The sequence below is a fragment of the Eublepharis macularius genome, chromosome 5 (assembly GCF_028583425.1).
Source record: "Eublepharis macularius isolate TG4126 chromosome 5, MPM_Emac_v1.0, whole genome shotgun sequence".
Classification (NCBI taxonomy): domain Eukaryota; kingdom Metazoa; phylum Chordata; class Lepidosauria; order Squamata; family Eublepharidae; genus Eublepharis; species Eublepharis macularius.
In genome coordinates, this window is record NC_072794.1 from 88203148 (window position 1) to 88226611 (window position 23464).

Genomic DNA, 23464 nt, shown 5'->3' on the forward strand with positions numbered 1-23464 from the left:
TTGCACCGTTAGGTGCATAAAGTCCGACTACCAACACTCTCTTTAAGTTCCAGTTACACTCCACTGCTACAAATCTAGCTTCCACATCTCTCATAACAAATTTTGGCTGCAGCTCCTCTTTTATATACAACACCACTCCTCTTTTTTTCTTGTTGGAAGCCGCTACAAATTCTTTGCCCAATTTTCCAGATTTTAAATATTTTACATCCTGTTTTCTAATATGGGTCTCCTGCAAACAAACAATATCACATTTTTGTTTTAGTAGCCAATGAAAAATATTTTTTCTCTTATTCGGTGAGTTTAGTCCATTTACATTCCAAGATAATACTTTACTCTCCATATTCATGGTTTTGTTGGTAAGTCTTTTTCATTGTCCTTAATAAATCTCTCCATCTCCCGCTCAGATCTGATACGCTTTTTTGCCCCTCCAAACTCAAAGGACACTCCTTCCGGTAACTCCCATCTGTACCTAATGTTCATGTCCTTCAAAGTCTGAATTAACACTCTATATTTTTTCCTGTCCAGTAACACTGATCTGGGCAATTCCTTCATTATGATAATCGTCTTGCCATCAATCTCCAATGGGTCTTGAAATTGTTTTGTCACAATCCTCTCTTTCATATTTCTAGTTGTAAACTGCACGATCACATCCCTTGGTAGTTTCCTCTGGGTTGCAATTCTCGAGTTCACACGATACGCCACATCTAGGATAGCCACAATTTCCTCCTCCTCCTTCCCCAGGTATTCAGCCAACACCTCAGTCATCTGTTCTTGCGCTGACTTCCCTTCAACTTCTGGCAGACCACGAAAACGAAGCTGCTTCTCCATGTGTTTAGTTTCTGCAACTGACATCCTCCCCTTTACCGATCTCATCTCTGTTTGTTGCGTTTCTATTAAATTCTCCATCGCGTCTTCTACTGTTTTGACTCTCTGTTTCGTTCCTTGTAATTCACTGCTAATCGTTTCCACGCCTTTTTTCACTTCTGACAGCTCCGACTTTACTGTCTGTGTAACTTCTTTGACCTCTTTAATAAGCTCCAATTTCGTGTCCTTAAGTTCTTTCATCATGTCTATAAGTTTTTTGTCCAAATTTTCTATTGCCGATTGCCACTCTTTTTTCGACATCGTGGGGCTTGCTTTAGCTCGCTCCCACGAATCTGCTCTCTTCCTCAGCTCCGTGGCGTATAATTAAACGTTTTCCTTTTTTTTCAAATGTCCCAATCTTTGCCAAAATTAATTTTTTATATCCAAAATGTCGGGCGTCTTTTCTCTATGGTTTCTCTATGTTATTATAATCCAAGATGGCCTACTTCCTCTTCCGCTGAAGCCACGACCCTTCCACTTTCAAAAATGGCGATTCCCCACTTCCTGTCCCTTGGCAAGGGCCGCTTCCCTCCAGCCACTCTATTGTTATTACGCACTTCCTGTCTCCCGTCTTCCCACAGCAGGTCTCGCGATGGTGTCTTTTTCCCACAGCTCCAAGACCACAGGTATTCAAAACAATAGTCCGATTTTTGTAATAACTTCTTTAAACTTAGTCTCTTTTAAAATACAACTCCTGCCGAGTCTTCACCTCCTTTTCACTAGTCTGTTGCAGTTTAAAAATCTACTTTCTTTCCTCTCTGTTTTTGTCAATCTGTCCCGTTTCAAGAGATAGCGATCTTTACCTTCTCTTCAACTTTCTCGGGTTGTAATCGCTGTTTCGATCTTAAATTCTCCTCTCGACTTCCCTCCCCGATCGAAGCTTGGGTATGTAGGTCTTATGCCAGCCGAGTTGGCCCCAAAATTGCCGCAGAGATTATAGCCGACCCGTCGCAAGGTGGGACCTCAAGGATCGGGGGGGAGACTCCTTGTGTAGAGCCCCCCCTCGTCCGAGATCTAACTCACCCTAGGGTCTTGAGCGTTCTTTGCCTGCTCCCCGCCTGAGAGCAGTCGGCCGCGGGTTATTTTCACCCCTCCGGCCGGTTAAAACGGCAATCCGGTCAGCTCCGCAAATGGAGCTGCGTTAGACCTCCATGAATCCCAAACCGGAAGTCAATCAGCTTATATTCTTCTGCCAATCTAAGAAAGGCTCTTGGGAGTAGTCCTTTTGAGCTCTTACATTTCTTAGACGTTTTCTGGTCAAGATCTTGGTAGAATACAGACTTCCGGTTTCGGATCATGGTGGTCTGACGCAGCTCTGAGAGCGGAGCTATCCGAGCTGCTGCTTGTGAGGGCTAGCAGGGTGCTAGATCGCCCGTGACCCCCTGTTCTCAGGCGGAGAACAGGCATGAACGCTCAGGATCCAGAGGGTGCATTGATCTCGGCTGTGGGGGGAGATCTGCGCAATGGTAGCCCACTCAGCCTTGAGGTCCTGCTCGATGGAGGATGGCAAAGATCTCTGCAGCGGCTTTGGAGTCATTGAATTGACATAGGATCACCATACCCAAGCTTCAGTAACTAATTTGGACTAATTTGGAATATTTTGAGTACCGAAACAGCGATTACAACCTTCAAATAGAACTATTAAGGTAAAGATTGCTATCTCTCTTTCTGAGAAGAAAGAAGAACTGAATTAATTTGGAAGATAAAGATTGCTAAGTTATAAGGACAGATTGGCTATGCTCCGGTAAAGTGACTGAGTTAAAAAGAATTTATTTAGAAGAATTAGAGCAGAAAAAGTAATTATTGTTTACATACCTGCGGTCTAAGAGAGATAGTGAACTGTGGGAAACCTGAAAAAATGCGAGAACCACTGTGTGACTGCGACGGAGCAGGAAGTGCATCAAAGCAATAGAGTAACAGGCTGGAAGTGGCGGCTAAAGGAAACCCGGAAAAGGAAGAGCGCCATTTTGGAAAAGGGAAAGGGCAAGGTCTCAACTTAAGCGGAAGTGGGACATCTTGGAGAAGGGTAAGGGTAGAAGCTTCGAGTTAAAACCATAGAGAAAAGACGCCCGCCATTTTGGATATCGGAACTGTTTAATTCGAGAAGAATTTGTTTTAAATAAAGGACTTAACTTTGAAAATAATAAATTACTTCCGCCACGGAGTTGCGGAAGAGAGCGGACTCGTGGGAGCGAGGTAAAGCCAGCCCCACCATGTCGAAGAAGGAGTGGCAGTCGGCGTTGGAGAGTTTGGACAAGAAAGTGGCGGATGGAAATAAAGAGATCAAGGACATGATAAGGGATATGGTGAAAGATTTCAAAGAGACACTTAAATCGGAGGTGGCTGAAGTAACCAAGAGTATTGAGGAGGTCAAGAAGGAGTTACAAACGACGCAGTTGAAAGTGAGGGTAATGGAGGATGAAGTTGACAAACTGTTTCTTTTAAGACAGAAACTAAAGGTTTGCAAGGAAGAATGGCCGTGATGGAATGTAAATATATGGAAAGACAACTTAGATTTCGCGGAGTCCCAGAAGTAGAAGGAAAGTCAACCCAAGAGCAGATATCAGAAATACTTGCAGAATTTTTGGATAAAGAAGTGGAAGAAATTGCGGCTTTACAGGATGCGGCGTACAGAATTAATTCAAAATATGCAGCCCAAAGAAATCTACCAAGAGATATGATAGTGCAATTTACAACAAAAAGAACAAGAGACGATATTGTGAGTAAGCCGTTTCAAAACCAACCCTCTGGAAATTGCTGGAAAAAGAGTGCGAATAATGAAAGAGTTACCTAGGGGAGTTTTGTTGGAGAGGAAGAAATACAGAGAATTGGTTCAAATGTTGAAGGATTTGAATATTAGATACAGATGGGAAATACCAGAGGGTTTGAGTTTTGAATTTCAAACAGCTAAAAAGACAATTAGGTCCAGTCATGAGATGGAGAGATTCTTTATGGACAATGAAAAAGACTTACCTAAAAGATCTAGAATTTGATCATGGAGTGCAAAATCATATCTTGGAATGTAAATGGACTTAATTCACCTTCTAAACGTAAAACTATCTTCCATTGGCTATCCAAACAGCATTGTAATATAATTTGCTTACAAGAGACCCATATTAAGAAACAAGATGTGAAATATTTAAAAAATGCGAAATTGGGAAGGGAACTTGCAGCTTCATTGAAGCAAAAAAAAAGAGGAGTAGTTCTGTATATTAAAGATGAACTGCAACCTAAAATGATATTTAACGATGTGGAAGGAAGATACATAGCTGTGGAAATTATTTGGAATACGGAAAAGATTTTGCTGATTGGGATTTATGCACCAAATGGAGCTAAGGACAATTTTTTAAAGGATTTACAGAAACAACTGGATGGATTAACTTACTCACAAATAATTTTGGCAGGTGATTTTAATAGAGTTACGGCTTAAGATGTTGATAAAAAAACAAAGGGTGCACAAAAGAGGATTATTGCCAAAATCCTTCTTTGAAATGAAGGATCAGGAGAATTTGGAGGATATTTGGAGAAGGAATAATTCTAAAGCAAAGCAGTATACATATTTTTCACCAAGACACTTGACATTATCAAGAATTGATATGATCTGGGCCTCTAAGGATTTGGCTGTATGGACAAAAGATGTGGAAATAATGCCAAAAGTAGGCTCAGATCATAATCCAATTATGTGGAAGTTTGGAAAATGCACCAAAAGACAAGGATGGAGAATAAATGAGGATTTGCTGCAGCAAAAGGGCAATTTAGAACTGTTACAAAAGGAGACCAAATTCTTTATGCAGTATAATTTGAATAATACCGTCCCAACTCATAAAGTTTGGGATACTTATAAGGCAGTTATCAGAGGAGTATTGATGGACTTGAAGCCATATATGAGAAGCAAAAAGCAAAAGTAGTTATTAATGATGATTGGACGGAAATGATTTGGATTGAAAAAGGAACAAGACAATGAAGAATGATTTGTTTAAGAATAACTATGACAAGTTGTGGCAGCAGATAGATCGTGATATGATTAAATGGAACAAATTACATTTGTCATGGTTAAGTTGAATTGCGGTGATTAAAATGAATGTGCTGCCAAGGATGATGTTTTTGCTGCAAACAATACCAATAGTAAAAGATAAAAAGCAATTTGAAAAATGGCAGAGGAAGATATTAAATTTTGTGTGGGCAGGCAAGAAACCAAGAGTGAAAATCAAGATCTTGCTTGATGCCAAGGAAAGAGGTGGATTACAATTGTCTAACTTGAGACTATATCATGAAGCAATTTGTTTAGTTTGGTTGAAGGAGTGGATGACATTAAAGAATCATAAACTACTGTCGTTGGAAGGTTATAAAAAAATATTTGGATGGCATGCGTATTTATGGTATGACAAGGTCAAGGCAGATGCTATGTTTTTACATCATTATGTGAGACGGAATTTATTCATTGTTTGGCAAAAATATAAGAGATACTTAAATGAAGAAACCCCATTGTGGATTGTACCGGATGAAGTTATTAACCCGAAAATGGAATATAATGGCGAGGAGTGGTTGACTTATAAAGAAATCTTGAAATTGGAGCAAAAAGCAGTTATAATTAAAGCAAATGAGGAACTACCATTTCATTATGGGTGGTTCCAATATAGACAAATTAAAGATTTGTATGACTCTGATCGCAGAAAATCAGGATTCAGAACAAATAACTCGGAACTAGAAGAATGTTTATTACAAGAGGGGGAAAAATGATATCTAAAATGTATAAAATTTTGTTAAAGTGGTTTACTGAGGATGAAACAGTTAAAGTGCAAATGGTAAAGTGGGCTATAAATTGTAATAGAGACATCACAATGGATGCATGGGAGTACTTGTGGAAAAATACATTAAAAATATCAACGTACTAATATAAAGGAGAATGTATATAAAATGATATATAGATGGTATTTAATGCCTAAGAAATTAGCTTATGGGAATAGTCAAATGTCAGACAAATGTTGGAAATGTAAAAAACAAGAAGGTTCGTTTTATCATATGTGGTGGACTTGTGAACTGGCTAAACAATTCTGGGGGAATATTGTTGAGGTTATGTAAGAAATATTGCAGAAAAAAGTGAACAAAAACCCAGAGTTGTTGTTGCTAAGCATAAGTTTAGAAGAGTTTGTGATCCAAGATAGAACGCTAATGTTTTACATGACGGCGGCGGCAAGGATGGTATATGCACAATTATGGAAGACTCAAGAAATACCAACAATAGAAAATTGGATCCAAAAATTGTTGTATATGGCTGAGATGGACAAGCTGACAAAGAAAATGAGAGAACAAGAGTCTGAAGAATTCTTTATTAACTGGGGGAAATTTAAATTGTATTTGGAAAAGAAGTGGGATGTCAAAGGGAAATAATGTATATTGGAGAATTTTTAAAGGGGGGGTAAAGTGATCTTTACAGAGGGAATATATATTTGTGAGTTTAAGATAAGAGAATGGTATTAAGAAATAACATTTTATTTTAAATAATATAACAATATATAGTAGATATAATTAGATAAGGGGTTGGAAAACTGTTGGAAGTCTACAAAGAAAAAGGGGGAGGAGTGGGTGGGGGAAACTAGGATATGGGGGATAATAGATTATGTATGAAATGACTTATGTATTAACTCACCCAATAAAAATTTATTAAAAAAAAGAAAAGAAAAAGGAACAAGACAGGGCTGCCCTCTCACCATTAATATTTATTCTGATGTTGGAAATACTGATGAGAACTGTGAGGAGTGATGCGATAATTAAAGGAGCCACTGTCAAGGGCCATAAATATAAAGTACAAGCTTTTGCGGATGATTTATTATTCATACTTGAGGAACCGTTAGAGTCAATAGAACAACTAATGTACCATCTTAAAGAATATGGCTCGATGACCGGAATGAGGATTAATTATCAGAAAACATAAGTGGTAACTAAAAATATGACAACACCCCAAAATATGGAAGTAATTAGACTGACTGGATTTCAGCTAGAGAAGAAAGTAAAATATTTAGGGGTATACTTAACAGCGAAGTGCAGTTTGTTAATGAAAGATAACTATGGGAAGTTGCTTCAAGAGATCAAAAAGGATCTAGAAAGATGGAAAGGACTTCATCTCTCGCTGTTGGGAAGAATTGCAACTGTCAAAATGAATATACTACCATGAATTATATTTCTGTACCAAACTATCCCAATATGTATTAACAAATTCTTTTTTGAAGAGCTAAATAAGGCAGTGTCCAAATTTATTTGGCAAGGGAAGAAACCAAGAATTAAATTGAAAACACTTCAAGATGTGAAAGAAAATGCAGGTTTTGCTTTACCGGACTGGAAAATGTATAAAGTGTGTTGCTTAGTATGGGCAAGAGAGTGGATACTCTTAGAAAATCAATGACTTTTGGCAATAAAAGGGTATGATTTGCAGTTGGGATGGCATGCTTTTCTATGGTACAGGAAAACGAAGGGTCACAAATATTTTAAGAACCATTGGATTAGAAAGTCCCTTATATCAGTATGGGAAAGAACTATACCATAGATTTACTCTAAAACTCCACAATGGGTATCACCTTTAGAAGCGTTCCCACAACCTAATGTATTCTCAGTAGACAGGTTGATTAGGTATAAAGACTTATCAGATGATGAAGGAAAATTGAAAACAAAAGACGAATTACAGAAACAAGGCTTCAATTTAAATTGGTGATCAAGGACCCAGGTAGAATCTAGATATAATAAAGATAAAAAAATGGGAGGTTTCCACTTAGAGCAAAATACTTTTGAAAAACTGTTAGGTGATTCAGATGAAAAGCTGATTAAAAAGATGTATATATTTCTAATGCAAATGAAGAAAAAATGAAGGGGTAGAAGAATATAAGAACAAATGGACACACAGATTAGGATATAGTATAGATCCAATGCAATGGAATAAGGTATGGAAAGTGAATGTTAAAATAACCAAGTCAGTGTCATTTAAAGAGAACTTATATAAGATATTCTATAGATGGTATTTAACACCGGATAGACTTGCCAAAATGTATAAAAATGTATCTAATAACTGCTGGAAGGGTGAGAAACATAAGAGAACATTTTATCATATGTGGTGGTCTTGCAAAGAGGTACATAAATTTTGGATAATGGTTCATAGACTTTTACAAACAATTTTACGGATTGTAATTCCATTGAAACCTGAAATACTCTTGTATACCAGAAGATTTGGACAAAGATCAGAAATATTTTATTACACATGTAGTGACAGCAGCAAGAATTCTACTAGCATTTTATTGGAAAAGACCAGTAATACCCCAGCAGGAGTTAATAGCGAAGATAATGGAGAATGCGGAACTAGACAAACTAACTTTATTAACGAAAGGACAAATGGAAGAAGATTTTGCTGTACCATGGACCCCTTTTTACAACTGGATGAGAAACAAATATAAAGATTTGAATGTAGTAATTATATGAAAGCAATATTGTAATTTCTTACTAGCAATCAGAGTTAAGTGACGAGCAGTGCGGAAAAGGAGGATAAGCAGAATCAAACATTATACCATTGATGTAGACTACAGATGGGATGCAGTTGTAGGAAAGGCAGTCCTGAAGAGTCCTCCTCCTGGCTAAGTCAGCTCACTAATTTCCTATGTGGGACTGCACAGTAGACACAACTATGCAAACAAAGTTGCACTTACCTGTAACTGTTGTTCATCAATTTGGGGCATAAAGTGTATTATTTAATAGGGTGATACTGTGGTATTATAAGCAATGTTCATTCTTTTGTCTAGTCAGTTTTTGCATAACAACTTTTGTGCCTGATAGTATTTGAATGCCTCGCTTCTTGCCTTTTAATATTTGTTCATTGAAGTTTACTACGGTATGTGTTCCTAAAAAATCTGGAAATTAGACATACAATGTAATGATCTGTTGTCTTGTTTTCAGATTACTCTAGCAGCATCTGGGATCTCTTATCCTTGCCACCGACTTATAGTTGGAAGAAGATCCTTGCCAACGCAAACCAGAGAACAGTCAGAAGAGGTAAAAGCAAAACAATAAATTCATCTGGTGATTCAGACTACATCTTTAAGCCTAGATTGAAACTGAACTTGTTCTCCAGATTTTAGTATATAGCACTGAGTTTGATTCATACTATCACATAATAGGTGCTGCTTGGACATATTGATCAGAGAAAAAGAAAAATTAAAACAAAGCTCTCATAGCACATTTAGTTGAGAATTATAAGCTAAAAAATAAAAATTAAATGTTATTATCGAGCAACTGCTGCCAGAGGTGAGGCTCAAATGATTTTTTTAAAGAGTCTGGGCAAATTAATTAGATTAAATTTTTTAGATATAAATGCTTATCTTAGATTGGAGAGAGAAAAGGATCTCAAATCAGACATACCTTTTCTCTCTCTCAGAAATGAAAATTTAATCACATATAACACAAAGAATTGCAAAAACTAATTTTATCTTGGTGTTATCATTTTAGTGAAGTAGATGATTTTTTCTACATTGTTCAAATCACATTCAAATCACATATGTGACATTTCTTCACAGCTTGTTAGCTTCAATACTTAGATATTGGAAGTTACTGGTATTGAAATATGTACTTCTTGGGTTTTATAATTAATATTTTTTTAACTAGCAATGTACAGATGTACATATGGTTAGTGACAGTGATGGAGATGACTTTGAAGATGCTACAGAGTTTGGAGTGGATGATGGAGAGATGTTTGGGATGGCATCATCAGCACTGAGGAAATCTCCAATGAGTAAGCAATGTAATCCCTTCTGCCGTCAATAGTATGACGCTGTGTTGCTAGAATAAATAATAAGAGATACTCTGTTGTTCCACTGTGGTGTTGTTTTTTGTAAAACCTTTTCTAAGGATATTGTGGTTTGGAACCAATGATTCTCTCCTATGATACAGAATCAAATGATTTCTTCTGTTAAGTTGCAGAACAGACTTCATGGAAGGGAGGCTTTGGATCTAATCCAGTGTATTGTTTCTGTGCTTGCTTCAATGGTAGTCAGCTTTCCTAAACTGAGAGGACAAGGGGCCATAAGAATGCTACCTTGTATAAATGAATACTGGATACAACACTCAGAGAAGAGCTTCCATTTAGCGTCAACTTATGAGGGCCAATATCTTGGGATAAATGAAATAGAAATTGTAAAGTAAAGGAGGATGATCACAGTAGAAATGATAAATAATATCAAAAATATTTTAAAATTTACGCTTGATAAAATGTTCAAGGTTGATGCATGAAGATTTTAAGTCTGACAGTAATAGCATTATTGGGCCCAGGAAGGCTTTTCTCTTCAATGGTGGAGAAGCCACAATTAGGGTTGCCAGGTACCTGGGGGCCAAAATGGGGAGGGGGAGGAAAGGTACTTATCTCCTGCACATGCTCTTCATGCACATGCTGTCCTGCCTCATGTCAGAAAATGATGTCATTTTCTGGCACAATAGGGGAGCTGTGGGTCACACCGAATCCAGATTAATTACAAATCTCCTCCAAATAGGCAATTTTTAATGAACTGGACCTCGGCGTAGCCCTCAGCTTCCCCTTCTTGCTAGAAAATGATGTTATTTTCTGATGTGACGAAGCTGTGGGTCATGCTGAAGCCAGAGTTATTAAAAATTGCCCATTTTGAGGTGATTTTTAATTAATTGGGCTTCAGTGCAATCCATAGCTCCTCCAATGGGGGAGTGCTGGAGTGCACATGCTTCTCACCCCGTGTGCCTTTTTCTCCTGCTGGCCAACTGAGCAAAGCTGGTGGGCGGCAGGTGGTGATGATGGTTCCCCCTCTCTGGGCAGGAAGGGGGAGGTGGCAAGCCTAGCCACAATTTAGAGATGGAATATTAAATTATATTTACTTGGGAAAAACAATTTACTGAAGAAATTAATAACGTGTGAGTGTCATGCTCATGGACCCACCCAGTACACTGTTAATTATCTTCTCCAACTCACTTCTGTAGCCAGAAAGGCTCTGGAAGGTAATGGCATGTATTACTGGTAGTATCAGCTTTGAGAGTATGTTTTGCCATGTTTATTCCTCATACTTCAACTTCTGCTTTTAGGACTAGCATCAGATTTTAAGTAGGTTTTCAATAAGTAATCTCAGCAACTTTTAACCTGTGTTCCCTTTCTGCCTTCTGTATGCCTATATGTTTTCCCAGACATGAAATAGTATTATAGTTCCACAATTCTATATCATAAATCCTGTGAAGGCAGAAAACTGGACATAAAATGAAGACTGGAGATAGAATGTAATGGGAAAATGAATAAAACAGTACCTAGGAATGTGGTTAAACCTTGAAGCCAAAAAACAAACATATCAGTAAATTTTCATCTTCTGAATATATTTGACATAGATTGCTCTGTGGTCAGGAGTGTGGGGTGTCGATTCTGGGCCGATTCAGGCCTGATTCAGACCGAATTCAGCCTAATCTGGGCCGAATTGGGCCCCCTGTGGAACACGGGGGCATTTTGGGGGCAGCCACAGCCTGCGTGATGATGCCACTTCCCGGAAGTGATATAATTGCACAGTCCCAGGAGAGCTTGCGCACTGTGCGCACGCACATGTAATAACAGGGGCGCCACCTTCTCCCCAGGAGTTGCCCCAGGTGAGAGTTCCCCCACCTTTTTCCCCAGAAAAAAAGTCCTGTACAGCACCATACTCCTGTTCCTCTCCTTCATGTCCTATCATGCACTAAGAAACTAAAATAATAAAACAAAAGGTTGGGTACAGTAAGGGCGGCCTCTTCTAGCCTGACACCATCTCCAAGCTCCAAGACCTCAGGGGTCTCAGTCCTTGCACTAGGAAGCATGTCTGTGTACTTCCTCCTCCCTCTAAATAGGGTTGTGCATTCCGCACAAGCCCAGTGGTCACCCATCCTTTTCTCATAACTCACCACCTGACTGTTTTAAAGTCAGCAGCTGTCCTGGCGGGGCTTGCCCCGGTTGAGCTTCCCCAGCTTGTTGTCCTTGGTCCACAACACTCAGCTCATGCCAGTTCAAGCCTCGTCCCTCCTTCATGTTGAGCCTCCTTGGTTGTGCCTTTTGAGCAGGCATCATTGTGGTTGCCCCTATTGCTATTCCCAGTGACAAGAGGCTGCTTGAGAGCGTCCTGGGTATGGCCCCTATGGTAGCTGTCCTATCTGCACAGGAACCAGACCAGAGGTAAATCATTGTCTCCTGACACTTTGCTGTGCTTCATCATCTTTCAGTTTGAAGCCTTCACTCCTCTTCTTGCTAGAATATAGGACTCATGAAAAGATCTACTCGTGACCTCACAAATGAATGTCATTCATAGTGAAAGATGGGGCCTACCAGAAATAATGTCCACTTTGCATTGTTTTGTAATCTACATGGGTAGGGTTTCCTGCAAAATGTGCTTGTTGAAGATTTTGGAGACTTTGGAGATTGCAGCTAGTACAATTGTGAAGATTCCTCTTGAGCAACAAAATTTCGTGCTTAGATTTTCATTCCAGAAGAATATACAAATTAGACAACAAAATACCTGAGTTAGAAGGGGTGTATGATGGTCAGAGGACTGATGTTAGTGTTCCTCTGAAAATCAGATTGCTTCAAGGGATTAGAACTCAAAAATCCCTCAATTTGAACCATTGTCCTTCAGACCAAAATCTTAATTCCAGCTCTCTATCCTCTGGATTTAGGGGAATTATTTCTGGATTTTTTTTCTGTGAAAGGTTTAGCACATGTTTGTTATAGTTTATGTTGTAACTCCAAAAGAATGTTTTAAAATTGTGTGTTAGTACATTCTAATATTTTCCTCTCCTTTTTTAGTGCCAGACAATGCTGAAAATGAAGGAGATGCCTTATTGCAATTCACTGCAGAATTTTCTTCAAGGTTAGGCGTGTAACTATACATGGCCTATTAGCATGAACTCTTACTGTAGAAATAGCATGCAAATTATATTTTTATGAAGTATTTGGTTAAAATGGTAATTATAAAAAATTAAAATACTAAGTTCTTTAGAAAAAGATTTGCTTGTAAATCTAAAATAAGGCAATTTTTTTCCTAGTGTAATTTTTTCCTAGTATAACTCTGAAAGTTTGAGATTGCTAATTTACCCAGTGAGCAGGCATACTATAACCAGAGCTTTGTACTTCTTCTGTCTGTTGCATTTCTTGTCTTCTTCTTCCTGCAAGGTCCTTAGTGTGGCATACATTTTATTTAATTAATTATTTTTATTAGATTTATATTCTGCCTTCCCTGTGAATGAGCTCAGGGTGGCTAACAACAATGGTAAGTAACAATAAATGCAGGTAAAACACATGCAATTGTAAAAAGGAAACAGGAAATAAAATCAATATAATCAAGTTCCAATTTCAGAGTTGTCAATAATCACACCAGCCACTTTAAAAGTATAAAACTTCAGTTTGCAGCCATAGTTGAGTGCAGGGCAGGACAGAACAAGGTGTAGCAGTCAAAGAGGGGACAAAATGTCAGCTCTCAACCAAAGGGCCAGTGGAACAACTCCATCTTACGGGCCCTGCGGAACTGTAACAGATTCCACAGGGCCCGGATCTCCAATGGGAGTGCATTCCACCAGACTAGGGCCAGAGCTGAGAAGGCCGCGGCCCTGGTTGAGGACAGACAAACGTCCCTCAGGCTGGGGACCATCAGTAATTGTTTACCTGCAGAGCACAAGGCCCTGCAGAGAACATACTGGGAAAGGCAGTCTCATGGGTATGTTGGCCCCAGTCTGTTAAGAGCTTTGAACACCAAAACCAACACCTTGAACTGGATCCAGAACTCAGCTGGGAACCAGTGCAACTGGCACAGCACAGGGTGAATATGTGCTCTGAATGGAGTCTCAATAAGGACCCGTGCCGCTGCATTCTGGACTAGCTGTAACTTCTGGGTCAGGCCCAAGGGCAGCCTATCATAGAGCGACTTACAGTAGTCTAATCTGGAGGTGGCCATTGTATGGATCACCAAAGCTAAATCCTGAGATGAGAGGTAGGGCATCAGTTGCTTGACCTGCTGAAGGTGGAAGAAGGCAGATCAGGCAACAGCCGTGACCTGGACCTCCATTGAAAGCATGGGGTCCAAGTACAAACCTAGGCTCTTCACCATTGACAAAGGCCAGAGTTGCACTTCATGAAGGGCCAGGAGCCAAATTTCCAAACCCATTGCCCTATGACCCAGATGCAAGACCTCTGTCTTCAGGGAATTCAGTTTCAGGCAGCTCTGCCTCAACTATACTGCCACAGCCTTCAGACCTTGGGCCAAGACATCCAGCACAGTGTCCGGCTGGCTATCCATCAATAGATACAGCTGGGTGTCATCCGCATAATTGGTGACAACCCAGCTCAAAACTGCGGATCACCTGGGCGAGTGGGTGCATATAGATGTTAAACAACATGAGGGACAGAATTGCCCCATGAGGGATGCCGTACACCGATGGGTGACATCTGTTCCCCTAGCTCCACTCTGTGTCCCCAACCATGAAGAAAAGAGCTCAGCCCTCGCACAGCAGTGAGGTGATGGGTCAGAAGATCATAATCAACCATGTCAAATGCAGCTGTATGATCTAAAAGTAACAGCAGCACTGACCTGCCCCAGTCCAGGTGATGTCACAGATCATCTGTGAGGGCGACCATTGCTGTCTTAGTGCCATGACCAGGTCAGAAGCCGTATTGGAATGGTCTCAGGATAGAGGAATCCTCCAGGAATACCTGGAGTTGTTCTGCCACCGCCCTGTCAATGACCTTACTCAGAAACGGAAGGTTCGAAACTGGGCAGTAATTGGTTGGATCAAGAGGATCCAAAGATGGTTTCTTTAATAAAAACTGCACTACCACCTCCTTCAATGACTCCAGGAAAATCCCAGAGCTCAAGGACAGATTAACAATTTCCTCTGTATCCTTTTATCCCCACATCATGGAAGATTAGGCTGAGAGAAAGTAGTTGGAACCTCATAGCTGAGTGGAGATACGAATCATGAGCTCCCAATTCAAATGTGACAGTCTAACCAGTACTTCCTGATTAAGAGCAACTTCACTGATTCAGAGAAGAGGAACCTGTTCCTATAAAGACTTCCTCACTGTCTCTGAGAAAAAGGAAACCTTTGTTATGGCAAGGATACAATGACACAAAACAGTTGCCAAGATTTGAGTTCACTACAACTTGATTTTACCAAATAAATAAGAGGTGGGGGAGAAAAAAGTTTCAAGCTATTATTTTAAAGGTCTCCTCTCAGCAGCATCTCTCTCTGTGCTGAATGTTGATGGGCAAGAAAAACCGATTACGTGCGCTCCCTGCCTCTGCATGTTGATATCACTTCCAGAAGTGACATCATCATGTGAGGTGCAGGACAGGTGCAGGACATGGGCTTCCTGCCACAGTTGATTTTTTAAGAATTGACTCAAAACTCCTAGCACGATTATGTCACTTCTGGAAGTGATGTCATCACAAGCAGGGCTGGGAGCACTGGCTGTATGCCAGTGGTGGGTGGTTGCTGGGGTGGCTTGCCTCCTCCCACCAATCTCCAGTGCAAACCACTGGGAGTTTGTCTGCCAGTGGCAGATACCTGACATCCATAATGTGGGGGGACAACAATTAACCCTCTCACTTCTCCAGTACTGTGACTTCCCCCCCTTATCTGCACCCCCACCCCCGGCTGCTTTTTAAGGACTAAATTACATGCTGCGAATTACAGTCACTAAATTCTAGCATCATATATAGTTCAGTCTTTTAAAAATTCAGAATTAAAAAGAATGCCTTTCTTATTGTTCCTTCCTTCCTTCCTTCCTTCCTTCCTTCCTTCCTTCCTTCCTTCCTTCCTTCCTTCCTTCCTTCCTTCCTTCCTTCCTTCCTTCCTTCCTTCCTTCCTTCCTTGTACAACAATGCCTGATTCAATTACTGGAGACTTCTAGGGGTGACTGTTTTCTGTAAACATTGCAAGACACAGTTAATGTAGTGTAGCAATTTGGATTGTTTTATTTTTTGCTAACATTGCAGAACACATCTTGGGAAATTTATACTGTTATTTATTCTGTCTTCTGTCGCTGAAAAATACTAAGAACATATATATTTTCTTGAGAAATCCTGTTTAAAATTAAATGTTTCAAGTTGTTACAATGTAAGAGAAATTGTAATGCTTATGTTGACTGAGCTGTTGATTGTCTAAAGTCTGCCAGTAAAATATCTTAAGTATTGCTGTATGAGAGATGTCATAATTTCATTGTTTTTAGAAAGAAGTCAAATGATATTTTAACAGAAATATTTTGGTATTCAAACAGATATGGCGACTGCCATCCAGTATTTTTTATTGGATCATTAGAGGCTGCTTTTCAAGAGGCCTTCTATGGAAAAGCCAGAGATGTAAGTCCATTTTTAGTACTACACTGCTAAGATGAAAGGGAAGCTGTCTTTAAAATTCCTTCTGGACTGAATCAGACCATTTGTCCAATAAAGTCAGTATTCTTTCCTCAGACTGGAAGTGGGTCTCCAGGGTCTCAGGCAGATGTCTTTCATATCACCTACTGCCTAGTCCTTTTAACTGGAGATGTCAGTGATTGAATCTGGGACCTTCCATATCCAAAGCTCTTCTACCGAGTCACAGCTCCTCTCTGAATAATGAAGGAAGTCAGAAATGTTTGTGTAAAGTCATGTAAACCATCTAGTCTGAATATTGAAATCATCATTGCAGGCTCTCCTCTGTGTGTCTCTTCTGGGTGAAGTGAGGAGGGCTGCCACTAGGGAAAGCCTTTTCTGCTGTTGTTCCCTGTTTCCTGAATATTCTTCTATTGAAGGCCTGTATGTCCCTATCTTTGACCTCCTTTCAGCAGCGGCTAAAAGGCATATCTATTTGGTCCAAGCATTTGGCTGACTTTGTGTTTTTTCTTTAGAGTTTTTCCGTATTTTCCCTCTTATGCCGAGTACTGTAGTGTTTATTGATGATATGTTATTGTTTGATTTTATTTGTAAGCTGCCTTGAGCACAATAGTACTGTCATTCCTCAGAAGAGGCAGAAGGAAATTCTAGAATCCATAGGAGGAAGAGGAGGCAGAACCATCTTGTGAACTGCAGACTCCTTTCTCTGGAAGGACTACTCCCCCCGCCCCCCACAACATACGTGCCTCATAGCTAGGAAGCAGGATTTGAGTTGAGCTCTACCGGACTCAGCTTTACTAGATTGTTATTTACTTAGGTTCTTCTCTTAAGTTCTTTTCTTTACTTTAAAAAATGTATTTCCTCATCCTCTTTCTTTTTCTTTTGCCCCCTCTCTCTACCAGCATGTTAAGTGAGCATGGACCTTAATGGGGCTACATTTTGAATCCATGGCCAAAATTTTCTTGACTTAATTGACATTCAAACCTCCTTTCTTAGTAGCCATCACATCAATTAAGTTGAGTTTCAGAAACGGAAGTATTGTCTGCTAATCTGAATCTATGTATATTTTTATTCTGGCAAGGAGGCACCTCTTGAATATCCCAAAAGATTAACTTCTTATTTCATAGGTCTCAAGAGGTGATTCAGAGGTCCTACAGCAAGATCAGAATTTTGATAAGCTTGATATCTGGAGGGCTGTTCGGATTTACCGGAACAGCACTTCCAAAATTAGAAACATTGAGGTATTATTTGTGTCATTCAGGGAGTATCTCATATCACAAATATTTTGGAATGCCCTCCTGCTTCTTTTGGAGGTAAAAAACGGAATTCTTACTGTGCATTCCTATTTTAGAAAGAATCAGGAGGGTATTTGATCCACCACTTTCATTTTCAAGTGGTATTGACCTGTTATTCTGGACAGTAGCCTGCATGTGGGGAGGTAGGCAGTAGGGATGTGCAATTCGGATATCCAATTTGGGAAAAATACCCGAATTGGACCCAATTCGCAAAGATTCAGGATTTCCAAAACGGCCCCAGCATGCCGGGTCCATTTCGGAAAACCCGAATCAAAGATTCCCGAAGCTATTTGTATAGCTTCGGGAAGCTTCGGGTAAAGGAGTTTAAATGCCCATTTTCATGCCGCTGCACAGCAGCACAGAAAGGGGCATTTAAACTCCTGGATCAGCTGCTAGTCGGGGGTTTCGCCAACCAGCGGCTGAGTGGAGGCTGCTGGGCTTAAAATGCCCCTTTCTGTGTCGCTGCAAGAGGGGCAAGGGAATCTCCCTGCCCCTCTCGAACTGGGTGCAGCATCCTGACGGCGCTCGGTCTCCCGAGGCAAGAGGGAAGGGAGAATCTGCCTGTTCCTCACACCGGATGCAGCAGGCCGGCGGCCACTCTCCCAATGCATGAGGGACGGGGAGATTCTCTCGCCCCTCTCGTATTGAGTGAAGGAAATGTCAGGTTGTAGGCTTAAGACTCCACCTTGCTGCCGGGCTGCCCCTTTCACCCGCTGCTGTTGGGGCCAGGGACTTCTCTGGCCCCGTCAGGAGTGGGTGAAGGGAGTGGTGGGGAGGTGGGCTTCAGCCTCTACCTCGCCCCCAAGCACCCTGTTCACACGCTGCTGTCGGGGCCAGGGAGTTCCCTAGCCCCATCAGCAGTGGGTGAAGGGGGCAGCAGGGAGGCGCGCTTCCGCCTATGCCTCGCCCCCAAGCGCCCCATTCACCCACTGCTGTTGGGGCGAGGGAGTTCCCTGGCCCCATCAGCAGTGGGTGAAGGGGGCGTCGGGGAGGCGCGTTTCATCCCACACCTCGCTGCGGGTGCCTCATTCACCTGGTGCTGTTGGGGCGAGGGAGTTCCCAGCCCCATCAGTAGTGGGTGAAGGCAGCGGTAGGGAAGCAGGGAGGCGGGCCGCTGACCCGATGCCAAGGAGATGGAGAGAGACTCCCCGCCTCCCTGGCCTCGGTTGATGAGGAGGCAGCGGCAGGGGGCTAGTTTAAACTGGCCACCCTGCTCACTGACTCGATGCAGGGAAGACAGGGAATTCCCTCCCTCCCCCACCCCATCAGGTCAAGAGGAAGCTGTGGTACGGGTACAGGGAAGCTTCAATGTGCTCCAAATCTTTTCGGAGCTTTTCAAAGTGAGCCAAGAAGCAATTTCTAAAGCGGCTTGCCGCTTTGGAAATTGCTTATTTCCGACCACACCCCTAGTAGGCAGAGATTCTGGGTTCAGTTCCAATCCTGCCCCTTAAGTTGGTGTCTTGTACTATTTAGAAAGAGAAGTTCGTCAGAGTTGGCTTTCTGTTATAGTGTGGACTTGTAAGGAAGAGCCTTCTATAGGGAATAGTCTGCATGTTGGACCTGCCTCTTTGTCCTGAAGGAGGAAATAACCCTGAAGGTATTAGAATGTCCGCTTTTGAGGATAGGAATTCACAGTTAGAATTCCTATTTTCCCTTTCTGTTCCATGTAATTTGAAGGTATTTGATAATAGAGCTGATGGAGCTTGATATACGTGAGAAAACTCCCTGTATTATATATATTGCTTGAAAAGACTTCTGGAAGAAACCGTGCTTGTGATCCCATTTTCTTGTGGTTCAGTATTGATATAACCTATGCATTAATAATTTTTACATCACTATACAATTTCAAATGTTTCAAAACAGCCCAGAAAAATAAGTATATACGACCAACAGTTAATATAAAATTATAGAAACAGCTTCCCAAGGTTTTGCATGCACCCTTTACCTGCATAATCTAGAAGCTGCTTTACATTTTGAAAACCAATAACTCAGAGAAGATACTTCATAATCAAACAAAATTATCTTATTGTTGTCTTACTTTGTTTCTAGAAAGAGGATTAAATATAGTAGAAAGCTTCAGTTGCCAATTGCTTTTCTTATAATTTAGCTGCTAAATGTGTCAAGTAAACACTTGAATAATAGATTGAAGTTTACCAAAGGTAGTACAACTTTATCTTATTGCTGATGTTGCTGTCTTTTTCAAACCTTCTTTTTCTAAAGGAAAGGTTATATAAGGGATAACTATTACAAATTAGTCATCTTTTCATAAAATTCCCAGAATATATATTTTGTCTATGGAAAAAAATGGAAAACTGAAACCATATATTTTAATTTAAACTGTGGAGGGGACTTAATTTTATCAGGGTAACAGATGAGCTTCAAGCAATAGCATTCTTAACTTGAAGTGAGAAATTGAGTTCACAGAGTAAATAAAAACAAGATTGAAGGTTTAAATCCTCTGCTAGGCTTTTTGAACTTATATGCTCATTAAATGTTTATTGGAGTGGCAGGATTACGAAGGATTTGGAGAGCTTCATCAACTGGAATATAGTTAATCACTAAGTAAAACACTACATTTGATAAAGTGTTTCTCACGATGCCACACTCAATCCATCTTAATGAAAACCACTTCAAACTGATTTAATTTGAGAGCACTTCGCAGCCAAGAGTGCATGTAGACCTTGTTCTTTTTCATAAGGAATGTTCACTGTTGTCTGAGCCAAGGGTGCTGTGTACAAATTCATCTTCAGTGATCAAACAAGAACTACTTTCTTTCAGCTTCTTTTCCTTCATGGGTAAAACATCCAATAGATTTCTGTGACTATAAAGAAAGATTAGATCTAATTTTTTAAAAAAGCATGAAGTTACTTTTCTAAAGAAGTTTAGTTCTGCGTCTTAAACTACACATGCATTGTAATTTAATTTTCCAGATATCAACAAGAATGCATTATTAACTAATATAAAATGACTGTTTCCTTCTATATATGAATTTACACTTTTTAAATACACCTTTCCTTGAATTGATTTTAGAATGTTTTTGGTGCTTATATAGTTCTCCATTGTCTGAGACATCAACATAGGGAGTAAACTGTGTCCAATGTACTGTATTGTTTATGTACTGTGGAAGAGGAAAGACTGTATTATTAGAAGAAGCTGTATGAAGTTAAAATATAATTTAACCCAGATCTACCTTCAAGTACTTATCTAAAATTCCTATTTGATGTGATTCACCTAGCCCACTTGGCTCATTACTTTTATGTGCATGAGTGCCACATTTAAAAATTCTCAGAAGCACAGCATCTGTGTGCAGATAGGTAGAAGGGCAGGGTAGGCATGAATCTTTCCTACCCTTAAAGGAAAATATTGCAATTAAAATTACTCCTCATTTTCCCCAAGCTCTCCAAAATTACTTTGGCTGTGGATGATGTATGCACTGAATACTGTTGTTGTTAGCCGCCCTGAGCCCATCTATGGTGAGGGCGGGGTATAAATCGAATAAAATAAATAAATAAATAATATTCCCAGCAGCAGAGCTTGACTGCTCAGGTATGAGCCTTGCCAACAGATAGGTGTCTGGGGGAGGGGGCATAATTATATTAGCTAAAGAGTGTGCCTTTCCATAAATGTCTCTGAGCCCAAATTCTTGTTCTCTGTCCTCGAATTAGCAAATGGAGCCCCCTCATTCCAAAGTGATTATGAATATGGAGGGGGCTAAACATAAACCTCACTCCTTTTTTCAAGTTTCATTTTATTGGGAAGTCTTGCTTTCTTCTTTGGATTATCTAAGGGTCATACTAGATAGGATAGAGATGGCATATCTTGGAGCATCTTTAAAGATGAATTATAACTGCACAAGTGTGTATTCATGAGAACTCACAAGGGAGGGGTCATTCCATTCCCCTTACTTTTATTTCCTCATCTCTCTTCCCCCATCCCTTTTCTCAAACTTTGTCTCTTTCTTCCTTTCCTACCCTTTCTCTGACTTCCTGTCTCTTTTTCTCTCCTTTCATCCTTCCTCCTCTCTCTCTCCCCCTCCCTCTCTCTCTTTCCTTCTCCCTCCCTTCCCCCTTCTCTAATGTTGCCAACCTCCACCTGAGGCCTGGAAATCTTCCAGAATCACAGCTGATCTCCAGACTGCGGAGATCAATTTCCCTGGATAAAATGTTTGCTTTGGAGAGGCTTTGCAAACTGCTGAGGTCCCTCTCCTTCACAAACCCCAACCTCCTGAGACTCCACCTCTAAATCTCCCAGAATATCTGTAGGGGACAGTGGCAGCAGCAGGTCCTGCTCCTCCTCCACCTACCTGCCTTTTCACTTCTGAGATTTTTCTTTAATCCTCGGGGGTCCCCTGAACTTGCTGAAAAGTCTTCCTAGTCTGCACATTACCCTGATCCATGGATTTAAGTATCCATAGATGGGGCCATGTTGACTGTTTGTTCCACTCAGCAGACAAACCCCAGCAATAACAGGTTTCCAGACAGCAGCAGTTCTAGTGTCACAGTCCAAAGTCCAGGGTCAAAGTCAAAGGTCAGGGTCAGATAACATAATCTAGAAGCAAAGTACAAAAGGCATTTCAAGGTCTCAGTTTAGGGTCATGTAATATTCCAGAGGCAACATCCAAGGCAGTCCATAGGTCTGTCAACAAGAATCCACAAGAAATAGGTCAGGCAACTGGTGAGGTAGTAAGCAAGAGTGTAAACCAGTTGATCCAACACTGGCTTCAGCCTTGCTGCAACCTCATATAGGGAATTCCCCCTACAGGTAATGCTGAGTCCCACATTAGGCTCCTTTCCATAAGCTGAGCCAGCTCTTTTACTCATGAGTTGTAATGGGGCCCAGACCCTGCAATGCCTTAGTAGTCTTTCATGGTACTTCTTCAACAGGGTTTGGAGGGCCTCAGGCCACCAAGCACACACTCCAGCAACTTCTCCAGGCTCCTATCCTAGTCCTTCACCTTCTCTGCGCTGAGGTTCCATCGGGAAACTTTGGCGGTTCTACTAGCAGGTGGGCCCATGCTGGGGCGTCTGAGCTTAAGGGCCCTGTTGGCTCAGGAGATGATGCCAGTGCTGGATTAGTCCATTTGGGAGGCCCCTGAGGGACCTGCATCACAGGAGCTTGGGGGCCAGCGATCCTCCTCCTCCAATGATGACTTGTTGTCCCAGGCAATGCCTGGGTGGTCCAGGACACAATTAGATAAATTGATAGGTCCTCAGTTTGGATAGGGACTGCACAGGAAGTACTGCACTCTGCAGTTTTTCACTGTTTGAAAACTCCCCCCCCACACACACACATTTTTGTCAGCCCTGTAAAGAAAAAATAAAGTTATTTGCCTGTATTTTAAAAAGAACTGCAACAATGCATTAAAGAGTTGTTTTCAGTTAGTTAAACCATGAGGGGGGGTACCCTTTCCCATTCCTATGTGGCCTTGAACCAAACTACAACCCCATGAAGCTGAATCTCATCTTTAAAAAATATTGGAAAGAGCTAGTCATAGACCTTCTGACATCTTACTTAATTTGACCCCAAAATAAAAAAAAACCCTTGAATTTTATTGAAACCTCCAGAAAGGAACAGAATCTTGACATCTTTACTAATGTCGACCATATGTGCTCATCTTAAATCAATAAAGTTTTTGTATAGAATTATGCTGAACCCCAAATTTGAGAAAATAAATGCCTTTATGTTATTGGTGACCCACTTCTGCTTGGAAGAGGAAGATGACAATAATAGAATAGAAATATGATTATGTTTGTCAGTCAAATTGTGGTCTTATAGAACTGTCACTTTCAGTTCCGTACAGGAGGACACTGTGCTTTTTGGCATGGGCGATTTCTGCCGCATTTGGCTCCATGTTTTCTTCTGAATTCCGAATGATTAACCACCTTCAGATTTCGATGCAGTATTTCAAGGGTTCTCTTCCAAGTTTTCTGCCCG

At 40.7% G+C, this 23464-nt stretch overlaps 1 protein-coding gene across 1 annotated transcript in view; it reads left to right on the forward strand.

The window, feature by feature from the left end:
* FAF1 (Fas associated factor 1) overlaps positions 1 to 23464 on the forward strand; it is a 403775-nt gene that overhangs the window by 234494 nt on the left and 145817 nt on the right. Inside the window, exons 9-12 of the mRNA XM_054980952.1 lie at positions 8803 to 8898; positions 9508 to 9634; positions 12677 to 12740; positions 16142 to 16223. Of these exons, the coding sequence (XP_054836927.1) occupies positions 8803 to 8898; positions 9508 to 9634; positions 12677 to 12740; positions 16142 to 16223 (369 nt within the window). The remainder of the gene's footprint in view (positions 1 to 8802; positions 8899 to 9507; positions 9635 to 12676; positions 12741 to 16141; positions 16224 to 23464) is intronic.